This window comes from Aythya fuligula, chromosome 13, assembly GCF_009819795.1.
Source record: "Aythya fuligula isolate bAytFul2 chromosome 13, bAytFul2.pri, whole genome shotgun sequence".
Taxonomy (NCBI): Eukaryota; Metazoa; Chordata; class Aves; order Anseriformes; family Anatidae; genus Aythya; species Aythya fuligula.
The window spans coordinates 13,916,727-13,928,750 of record NC_045571.1 but is presented as its reverse complement, the minus strand read 5'-3'; the positions used below and the strand labels follow the sequence as shown (position 1 = coordinate 13,928,750).

General features: G+C 37.2%; 1 protein-coding gene across 1 annotated transcript; it reads right to left on the bottom strand.

Moving 5' to 3' along the window:
• Positions 1–3,465: 3,465 nt before the first annotated feature.
• BRS3 (bombesin receptor subtype 3) lies at positions 3,466–10,502 on the bottom strand. Its single transcript, XM_032195998.1, has 3 exons — positions 9,908–10,502; positions 6,894–7,245; positions 3,466–6,275 (listed from the first exon to the last, which is right to left on the bottom strand). The coding sequence occupies exons 1-3, from the start codon at positions 10,336–10,338 to the stop codon at positions 5,868–5,870; spliced, it is 1,191 nt and encodes a 396-aa protein (XP_032051889.1). The 5' UTR covers positions 10,339–10,502; the 3' UTR covers positions 3,466–5,867.
• Between the last annotated feature and the right edge of the window lie 1,522 nt (positions 10,503–12,024).

The window sequence follows — 12,024 nt, the reverse complement described above, 5'->3', positions numbered from 1 at the left end:
TGAGAGGGTTCTGGCAAGGCACCGAGCTTATCTTCGGATTTTTAAATACGTTTGAATTAATAAAGGTCGTCGTAATTAGGCACCCGCCGGTGCAGTTATCTGTAGGCGCTTAAATATTTTTAATAAAAAAAATATCTTGAATCAGTTCGTTTAAAAGAGCCTTACTTGGTGCCATCTAGTGGCTTTCACACTGCAGACTGGATAGATCTGCGTCCATAGCAAATTTACGTGGTAAAAGGTGTATTCAAAACTATTTTTATTTAGAGTAGGAGGAGGCACACTATTTACGTGTCAGTATGTTTTACACCGAGCTATAAAATGTAGGTATTAAAACAGCGCAGGTGTTTTAAATGGAAATATAACAGCTCCACCAGAGATGGTAGGGGCAGGTTGCCAGGTGGCTTTAGTGGCGCAGCAATCGGTGCACTCAGAAATGAAAATAATATTCTGTACAGAAGCTTTCTGGAAATAAGCATTCCAAGGACAAATATATCTTTGCTGTCATATAGACTGGAACGATAATAAAATCAAAGACGCAGTCCTGAGCTTGTGAAGCTCTGTAGGGAGAGAAGACCAGTATCAGCTAGCTGTCTGGTCAACAGACCGTCAGATAAAATTGCTAAGGATATAAATATAGACTTTTAGTAACCTTTGGCTGTTACACAAAGAACACGCAGCCTAGTTAACAACATCTTTCATGCTTCAAGAATTTTCTCTTGGCAGGGCTATTCCAATAGTTGTCAAAAGATTGTTTCATGTTCACTTACCAGCTGACAGCTTAGGAAACTCTTAATAGCTCTCAAATAGCTCATTTTGGTGGGGTGCATGTGAGGCTTAACATAGAATCACAGAATGGTTTAGGTTGGAAGGATTAAAGATCACGTAATTCCAAACCCCTGCCATGGGCAGGGACACCTCCCACCACACCAGGTTGCCCAAAGCCCCATCCACTCTGGCCTTGAACACTTCCAAGGAGGAGGCATCCACAGCTTCTTGGGGCAGCCTGTGCCAGTGCCTCACCACCCTTGTAGTAAAGAACTTCTTCCTTGCATCTAATCTAAATCTGCCTCCTTTTGGTTTCACATAAACTGTGCATATTTGAAAAGTAAAGTATATCTAACTGTAGGTTAGAAAAATTATTGTCCTTGCTGACACTAGTAAACTCAGAGTAGCCTAAACTGATGTTTGAGGAGAAAAAAAATAATCAATGAATTAGTTACCGAGGTTTGATGCCCACTCCCTCAATTTCCATTATTAGATGGTAAAATGCAGGGAGGCCAAGTCTAATTGTTCTAAGCATTTACGGGATATAGCTGTGATGGGAGGAGTGGGGAGTGTTTTAACTGCATGACCTGCCTAAAATAAGTCATTAGGGCACTGTCCTGGGGAGTAAGACATCAAAGTTTAATCCCCGCCATTTGATGGAAGTGAGAGCATGGTTGCATGCAGCAGGGTTAACAAGCTGCCACACATCAGTTCCTGCACGGTAAATCTAATCTGTACACTTTTACTGCAGATATGAGGACAAACTACCTCAAATTCCTTCGCACTTCCCACAGATAACAGCATGCATGAAGGCAGCTACTGAGGAACAGCTGACATCCAGTAGCTTCCTACCTTGTCACCACCATCTGTTCTCTTCCTCTTCAGTAAAGACTGCACAGTGATCCAGCTCAGGGAGCTAATTCAGCTGAAAACCAGTAACTTTTTTTGGTTGAGACAGCATTCATCTCAATCATGTCCTTGAAACAATTGAATTAATGGCTGCACAAACACAGCTGCTGCAGCAGTGGAAGGATGAGCTGCAGGTTCTGGGGATGCGGCTAAGAGCTGGAACATCACAGCTCAGATCAGCCTGAACTGTCAGGAAACAGCATTTTAAATGACAAAATATCTCAAAGCAAACAGTAAAAGGAGGCATTAGCATGTTAGGTAATGATGATTTTGTATCTGTGTCTGACTTCTCTGAGTGATAAAAGGAAATCTTGATTCATCAGAGCTGATTGTTGTTCTGGAGATACCACCTACTAAAAGTACAAAATCTTGGCATAATAAAGTGTTTTGATTTCTATTAAAGCAGAACCAGCAATTCACTAGCTGATGCTGATCAGGTAAACATCTAACACTTTTTTTCTTAAGAAGATTCTTTGTTACGTTAAATCAAGGAGGCAGTAAATACTGATTAATTACAGAAAGGTTATTACTCTTTCTGTGCTTTCTGTGGGGCTAAAGCCTTAGCTGGTACACACACATGCTAGTGAGAGTGAAGTGGTGTCTTAACTGCGTGAAAAATGGCAGGACTGGATCCAGATGTGCTAAAAACTAAAACATCTTTCCTATGTTGACAATGGAAATTCCACAGAACAGTCAGCCTTTCACCAAGGGCATTGTTTGCAGCACAGCCTGTATATTTTTTTTTTAATTCTAAGTACCACTGATTGAAATGTACAAGTGGTGTAGCTGTGTGTAACTTTAGCTTATTCTTTAATTGCAATATTCTTAGCAGAAACACATGACCATCAGCAGGCAGACCATATTTAACTATGTAAAATAAAACAATGCTTTCTATGGAAACAAGAGGGTGGGCTTTAAAATGGCTATAGTTTCACAAACTGATTTTAATGTTATTCTGTACCATTTGCTGGAGATGCAGCCTGTTACACCATATCCATGCTTTGACATGATTTTATTAATTTTATGTGGAAAATATTTTTTTGAAACTAAACCAGTATCTTATACTGAGAGTGCAAATCAGAGCACCCATACTGAACCTGTTGCTGACTCAAACATTATTTGTTACATCTAAATCTATTAAAGCTGGCAGCGTGAACGTATTCACAAAACAAATTATAAAAAGGCACATCTTAAAAATAGTATTTACTTACCCAATAAAATTCCACATGAACAAGTCCTTTGATAGAGTCTTGTCTTTCAGTATTTTGTACCTTTCTTCTACATAGTCTTTCATTGTGGATATGAATAGTAAAACCCTAATTCCTCATGCCAATTGTTTGCTAAATGACATTCAATATTTCTGTAAACACATATTATTCCTATACTTTGTATAGAATTACATGTATATTACTTAGGGCTGAAAGAACTGTTTTTAACACTCAGAAAAGGTACCGAAAGAAACGATTCCTTTCTCCTAAATCCAGTTGTGGTAACATGGAGATATTTTATGGATAGTTATATTGGACGAATAGGTGGAATGAGTAACATCAGATCATTTAGATAAAAATAAATATTTACCAATGTATCACTCCAATTCAACATTTCATGAAGATTTGAAAATATAGAATTATTAACATAGAATAGTTAAATTATGACTTGAAATATTGCCAGTCTTTAACCAAAATATGTGTAGCATATAGCAAAAACATCACATTTCTAATACAATATATTAGCAATTGATAAACCATCCAGTTGGAGGAGTAGTTACACAAGAAAAAAGTAGCTGCATGCAAAGCAAAGAAAATGGTGAATTAGGAAACTGATTTTTAAGGGTCACTGTAAGGTATCGCCAAGGACTTTGTAATGAAAAATATGCCCTCCAGCAGAGACAAATTGTGAAGTCCAGAAACATGTGGCATATTTATTTTCTAAAAGTTTCAATAAACTAAAATAGAGAGTATTGTAAGGGACTATAATGTTTGTTGATCTTTCTTTTATTTAGAATTCCCTATAGTAAGATCTAGGAAAAGAAAAGTAGGGTCTTAAGTGTGTAGGCTTATTTGCCCATTTCAGTCTCACCCTGCAGCTCCATTAAAGAGAATGAGAAGGGGAAAATATCAGTGTAATGTGTTCTTTTTGTACATTGCTCAGTACCAGGGAATGTGTTCTGTTAAGACAAAGAGAGTAAGATGAGGTCTCTGGAGTCTGCTTTGCCATAAATTGCATTTCTGTGCTGTTATATTTCTATTTACTTCAATGATCCTATCCTGGTATACAATTGGTACAATAAAATGGAGAAACCATTTGAAAATTAGTGCTTACAGTCTTGCAGCAAATAATGTGAAGAGCATAGTACAATAAAGCCAGGCCTGATGGGATTAAAATGGGCTATCATTAAACTGGTTTAAGATGACTACAGAGGTTGTATTCCAATGCCTTTGGGATTTGTAGATTAGTTTTATTATTCTGATTAGGACAGTCAGAAGAGAGAGACTGCAAATAGATTTCCTGCATCTTATAATGAACTCAAATAACAGTGCACGGATGGATGGATTTCCATCCATGTGTTGTTAAGGGCTCTGTGCAACTGGAGGAGTGTTATGTCTTCAAGGGTTAGTTAGCCTTTCAAATAAGAGATAAAATTCAAACTTCTGTGACTGACAGCAGTGGTTTGTATAATTCATATGTTGCAACCTCTCTTCAATAATTCAACGCACAACTTCTTTTTTGAGAAAGATGTTCCTTATTTTAAGCAATAGAAAATCTATTGTGGATTTTTAACACCAACTCCCACAGAACAAAATTTTGGTTCAATGTACACAAGCCTAATAAAAATAGGTTTCATTCAACATTTTGGTAATATGGGGCTGGAAGATTTGCTTCTTCTATCTCCTGTTAGGAAGACAGTCCCTGCCAGCAGTGCTGCTTTGCTTTTTAGGCATAAACAGGCTGCCCATGATAGGCTATAGCTGACTTGTTTACACATGCAGAGTCATCAGAATCAGTGGATTTGAGATTAAAAGGCCAATTTCATAAAGACAGTCTATCATAATATGAAAAAGGGATGTTACTTGAATAACTCAAAAATAGAAGGCCGGTACAATAGAAAAATCCAGCTCTTCCAGCATGCTTGTAAAGATGCAGATGATTTAGAAATGACCACGTTATCAAGCAATACATTACAGGTGCAGTGAATCTGTATAGGGAAATGGTTAGCCTGACACCCACCCCGTACACTTTTGGGGGCTCTACTTCACTCCAGCTCCAGTCTGGTTCCATGGACTGAACACAGTTTTATCTGAAAGAAAGGCAGGTTGTGCACTCTGGGAGGCAGACCAAAGTAAGGCAGATAGGGTTGTCTGAGCAGTTTGCTTCAAAAGTGCACTACAAATCAAAACTACAGCTCTCATAAAGATCCAGACCAATTTCATGATGTAAAATCATTATAACAATGAATAATTCTGCTCATTTGAGAAGTATCTATAGATCACAAAGAACTTTACAAATGTGGCTAAAGACGATTATCACAGCTTAGGAGAGATGATCACCTGCTGGTTCCCTTGACCTTCTTGGGATGTGAGAAGGCCATCCCTTTAAACTGCAATCAGCTCATACCCAAAATTTCAAAGTCACTGGCAGAGCAAAGCGTAGCATTGATCTGGCTCATAATGCTTTTCTTTTTTACTACACCAAACTACAAACTTTAGCATTTTTTTTCAACTTGCTTTCCAATGCATTTACTGATTTTCAACATCTGGGACAAGAAAAGAAATAAAAACCTGTCAGGTTGATGGTTTTATCAAGATGCATGGTTTTACTTGCTTGCTTTAGATGGAAGTACTTGACAGAAGGGAGCTCCCAGTCTCAAGTCACCAAGAACGAAACAATCCCCACAGCCAATTCTCACAGCAACTTTGCTGGCTCCAGTCCTGCTCAACACAAGGATCTCCACTAATGGCACATGTTGATGCTTGGGCAAATGAAAAACTCCTTTGAGCCTATGCTGAAAATTTCAGCTGCTTTATCTTCGTCTGCCGCACACTTTGATTTCTTTGTTGTATGCTTTAAAAAATGAGGAACTCCTGGTGAAAATCCTTTCAGAGGCAGGGCAGGGCATGGCATCTCTCCATGATGCAGACAGTAGTGACTCAGCTGCTATTGGTCAGTTTCTGTCATTTTTCATCACAGATGGACTAAACACTTTCCTCTTCTTTTGTGATACTGTAATCTGTTAGCAGTGTAACACTGATTTCTGAGCCATGTGTGCTGCCTGTGATTGACAGGGCTCTCGTTGGTGAATTACTTTGGGTAGCACTGGGAGGCTTTGTACGAAGTTTTGCCTTGCAGCATGAGACTTGCTTTTTAAAATGTTGCCGGAAACTTTTACTCAGCCAATAAAGAGCAAAAGGATTGACACAAGAATTGCTGAAGGCCAATGCACGGGAAAAAATAGTAGCTATCAGATGAAAAGTGGAAGCATCTACAGAAGAATGGTATGTAAAGGAGCGGTATAGGTAGAGGATGTGGTTAGGCAACCAGCAAAAGGCAAACAAAGCAACAAGTACCAGAACTGTTTTTGCAACTCTCTTGCGGGATTCAATCTACAAGAAAATAATGCATACCTGGTATTAATAGCAATTAGTAACACTTTCATGTACTTGGTGCTGATTTTCAAAGGAGTCTAAAAGTCTAAATGCATTAGTGACAAAAAAAAAAAAAATTAAATTAAAATAAAACATAAAATGGCAAAGAAAAAAAATAAATAAATCAAATAAATCAAACTCTTTTTGTTTAACAAAGTATTTCCAATGAAAAGCACATTCCCCTTCTATTATAAATCACATAGGAATCTCAGCTAGATTAGGATTTATAAGTAAGTACAAGTCAGCTAACATGGATGAGGTCTTACTGTTTAGAATTCAACTTCATAACTCCTGAGTTTCATAGGGTCATAATAAAGCAAAGCAAACTTTTAGGGAAAAAAAAAAAAGTTTCTCTTTAGGAAAGCATGTACACTCACAATTAAGTTGATGAGACATAAGTATATGCGTAAGTGTACAGCTGCATTTGGATTGCTAATGTGCCCTGAGTTGAAGGAGAATTTTATTCATCTGTTTGTGCATATTATTAGGAGACGGTTTTGCACTCAAGAATGAAGACTTGAATCAGCTTGATAGATTATGGAAAATTGGACACTTTAGTCCTTGATCGTAACTTACCTGCTTACGGGCATGACCGTGTTCTTCTGCTGGCATGTTGAATGTACTTTTATACAAAGTTCTGGCAATGAGAAAATAATAGACAGAAATGACAGCTAATGGCACAATGTAGAACACTAAGAAGCAAACCAGGGAGTGAGCTTCCTGCAGTATCTTCTCAGATACAGGATAAGGGGCACATGCCTCAAAAGTTACATTTTTCTCAGGATTGCTGAAAGAATACAGATCTGAAAAAACGGCCTCCGGAATAGCAAGTATCATGGAGACAATCCAGACAGAGCCAGCTTTACAGCAGGTCTTCAGGAGTGCATCTGAGGTCTGCAGTTCCAAGGGCTTAACAATAGCTCTGTACCTAAAAGCAACCAACACCACTGTCAGAGTAAATACAGTAGTAGTGCAAGCACTGATTATGTAAACTTTCTGAGGATAAAGCCATCCCTATTTGCACTAAACTAAATTTTGAAGAATCTTCTTGTAAATGAAACATAAACTAGTTCATTATAATTAACATGAAAATGCAAAAGTTAATTTCAAGCATGTATCGTTTTAATGAATTGGCTGGCCTGACTTGTGCTTGAAGCCTTCCTTAAAGCTTAAAGGCACTTTCTACTGTTTGGATTAGAATCAGTAAACTCTCCTAGTTTTGTGGAGGTGCACAGAAAGATAAATGAGAGAGTTAGTTGCAAAACTGGTAAAGGTATGAAGTAAAGGTATGAATTAAGTTAACAGGCTTATAAACACTTGAAACAATCTATGTGCACTCTTACTTTCCTCCTTGTTCCTAAGATCCTAGCTGAGTGCAGTGATCTTACTCCAACTAATGCTCAGGTGCTCATTCACATTCATAAAGTATGAGCTAACACTGCTGTTGATTCATGGCTGTGATTCTGCTGCATCCGGACTGAGTGAAACATATGAGAAAATCTGGGCAAATCTATGGATGAGTCAAAATCTCTGAGGAATGGGGACATGGAAAAGGAAGCAGCTCCCACAAAGGTGGGTAAGACACACAAATCAACATACCCTGCTCTCAAAACACCAAGGACACTTAACAATGTGAAGAGGTCTTTCCAGGGGCACACAAGACTGGTATGAAAGGAAACATAGTGAAAAAGGATCCAGAGAAGAAGACAGTTTAGGTGTAATATTTTGCACAAGCTGAGGATCTGCTCTTCTCTTTCTCCTCTAGTCAAGTTTAATCTGAAAACTGAAGTCTGGATTGTTGTTTATCAAATAAACACAATTTTTATTGACCTCAAGCTCTTCTAGTGTACTGGAACATGATTGTGCACATGACTTATGTTCTGAACTGTCTGAGTAAGTTTGCTATATAGTTATCCTGTGAAAACATGTTATGGAGTATTTATATAACAGCTACTATGAAGAATCAAATACAGAAACAAGTGTCTCAATGATGGATGCTGAATTGACTTAATGCAGTACCACTGTCTTGAAATTGTGATAAATATTTCAATGAAAATATTATCTTAATATTCAGCATTAGTAACAAATAAAATGCAAAATGTTAGGAATTATTAGGAAAGCAAAGGATTGAAAAGAGAGATTGTGCAATTATCTATCTCTGGTTAAAGCAACTCATGAATACCATGTGCTGCTCTGCTCGCATCTCAAAAAAACATACTAAGGATGGAATATAACATGAGCAGCCCGGAGAGGATGGATAGGGATTATTAAGTCTTCCAGCACAAGATCCAGAGCCATCAAATGAAGCCATTTCAAAACAAAACAAAACAAAAATCAAAACACCAACAAAAAAAGAAAGAAAGAAGCAGTGAAATTCATTGCTAACCAAGTTCAAGAAGAGACTGGACAAGGATCTAAAAGAAAAATGCACTGAAATTATTAAGTAGACAGAAACCACATCTGCTCAGGAGATCGTATCAAGGCTTAAGTGTAGTGTTGTAACATCACTGTGTTCTTACCCTACCTGTGTGTCTTTTCTTGTCTTTGTATTACCACTAGTGGAGTCTGGGTATCAGCCTGCATGCACCCCTTGACCTGACAAAGTATGTCTCGTTTTATGTTGGCCAAATTTTTTTAGGTTACAGTAACAGTAGCATTACTTGGGATTTAAAGTCTGGACACATGCTAATACGTACAATCTACAACTGCTGATATCCAAGATGAAAATCTTTTTCTTTATTAGTACTAAAACTAATTTTGTCTTTTTCTGCTCCTTGCCATGCTCACGCTGATTGGTCTGGAATCTCATTGTAGTATTGTTCATTCAGAAAGGAGGTGCATTGAAAAATGGTTATTCAGCAGTTCCTTATGAAAAGAGTCAGATGGGAGCACTGATCCCTTTCAACAATGCTTCATTTGTAACCTGAGTTTAATTTCAGGACCTCTGGGTTAAAATATATCTGGAAAAAATATAAGAACTGTAAACTCAAAGCAGAGAAAGTATTCCAGTTGTGCCACATTATCTCACACTAAGCACTTACTAACATGAAAACTACCATAAGTATTGCAGTAACCATCAAGTCATGAGAGTCATGAAAGTAGTTTGTCCCAAAGTCTGTTCTGAGTTTACTTTTGGCTCTTCATCCCACATGCCACTTGTTTTAGTTCTAAGATTTTAGAGCCTCACTGAGTGCACAGGAGTAAGACAAAAGATTTCCACTCAGTCATTTTTCACAGTTTTATTTTTCATCTTCATTGACTACTTTAGTGCACCACTAGATAGCACCAATATACTGTCTTTTCCCTGCCTTAAGCAATTTACCTTTTCTGTGCAATGGAGAAAAAAAAACGTACTGTACTTCAAACTAATAAAAGGTCAGAAGACTTAAAGAGTCTCACTTCACTCTATTAAAAAGAACTGTTCCAATTTTTCTAACACACATTTTAAAAATAAATGGGAGATATATATTTTTTTTCAGTTCATTAAAATGTGCCATTTACTGTTGTGAAAACTATCATTTATGCTCTTTTATTCATTTCTAATTTCACACCTGAGGTATTTCCTGGCAAACCAGTTGCATCAGACCCACCTGTCAGCACTGAGAACAGTCAGTGTGAACACTGATACTCCAACTGAGGTTAACTGGATGAAAGACAGCAGCTTGCACCCAATTCTTCCGAAGAGCCAGGTATCCACAATGTAACGTGTTGCATCTACAGGCACACAAGTTAATAAAAGCAGTAGGTCTCCAAATGCCAGGCTGGTGATGAAGATGTTTGGAACCGTCTGCATTGATTTAATCTTGAAAAAGACTTTGATGAGTATAGCATTTCCAAGGAGACCCACTGAAATGATCACAGCATATGTAACATAAATTGTGCACAGTATTTCTAATCCTGGAAAGGAGTCTTCAGTCCATTTTTCATTTGTGGTTTCATTATCAATGATTGATTTCAGTTCTGTACCATTTGTAGATGCACACAAAGTCTGATTAGATGAATGCAAGTATACTTGAGACATTTCTTTAACTGTTTCTTCTCCCCAGGCTGGACTTAAATTGATTCAAAAAATAAAAAAATAATTATAAAGTTTAATAATTAGCTTGCAGCATATCAGCAAGGTCAAGAGAGAGGTACAGATTAGTGTCTGAAGTTAAGATTCCCGTTGCACATTGACTACTTTCATCCCCTTCTGGGTCTCAAAGCATGCCTAGGATAAATGCACACAGATCTTGTTCTGAACTGTGTAGGAGGTGGAGAATTTTTTTATTGGCTTTTCAGCTAGTGGAGCAGAGAGGGAGGAGGAAAAAGAGAAAAGGAGTTTCCTTAAAGACAGTAGCAGAAATGGTGTTTTTTTTTTCTTTTTTCTTTTTTTTTTTTTTTCTTGGAGGTATCTGGCAAATAACTATTGTATTATATTTACTGTGCTATTACAGTTCATGTAGTACCTATCAAATGTTTGTTAATATTTTTTTCAAAATACTCTAAAAAGGAAATAAAATTAAAACCTGAAATAATTTTATAAAACAAACAGGTAAGCATAGAATGTATTAATTTAACATAAAACTGTAAAGTATAACCTAATGACAGACAAAAATTCTCAAAATATAGATCGTATTCATTAAAAAAAAAAAAAAAAAAAAAAAAAAAAAAGCCTTAGAGACAGCCTGTACTCATCTACATTCTAATTAGTATTTCCATAAATGAAATGCAGTGGCGTTCCTGAAGGCAACATAAGATAGAAATTTATGGCTGTAACGCTGCTAACACTTACATTAACTTACATTAAAATTTGGGTCTCTCCTTTGAAACGGTCCCATTGACAACAAAGAAGTTTGCTGAAGTTTGGACAGGCTTACAGACAGTTGCAGTACAGAAGCCCACTATTTTGCAATAGTCCATGTATTTATAGGCTTTGAATGGTACAACTGATGATTCAAGTCTTCTGAGAGAAAAAAACAACTTTTCATGATGCTGTCTCAATCACATGTGTTAGTACTACGGGCTTTCTTATCTTTAGATTAGTCAACAGTCCGATCTGAAATTGTACTCTGTGATGAACCCCTGATTAACGTTAGTGGAAACTAAGGTATGAGGAATGTGACCTATAGGGCTAAATTTCCTGAAAGTAAGAAAGTCAAAATCTTATTTATAAATAATGAAAGAGGAAAGGATGTAAAAGGGCTGAGTTTTATGTCTTGAAAATGAAGATCAGTAGCTGGAGTATTTTTTCCTCCAGATTGTTCTTCAGCTGTGATGTTGGAGTGAAGAAAGTAGTCTGCTCCAATCACAGAAACCATCTTATAGCCATGTCCATTATCTTTAGCTATACACATACATAAACACACAAATCAAGCTCATTTCATTCAAATTACCTCATCTAAGTACTAAATATGAAAAATCCCAGTCCCAAGCCTTGAAAGCACAACCATGCCATGGTTATTAGGCAGTGATGCAAGTAGACCTATGCTATGGCCAGATGGAAGAAGTAATCACTGATACAGAAAGGGTGTAGGGGTTAAACATTCCAATTACATTTTTTGTAAGTGCTTTTAGAAGAAAGTTCTTGTCACGATCAACCATAATATGTCCTTTTATACAGGCACAGTATGTAGGTTGCTCACAGATTTAGGTGTCTTTGAGGATGCCCGATTATGTTGTCCACCCACACCAGTGTAGTACTGTGCATTATATTTAATATAGAGTT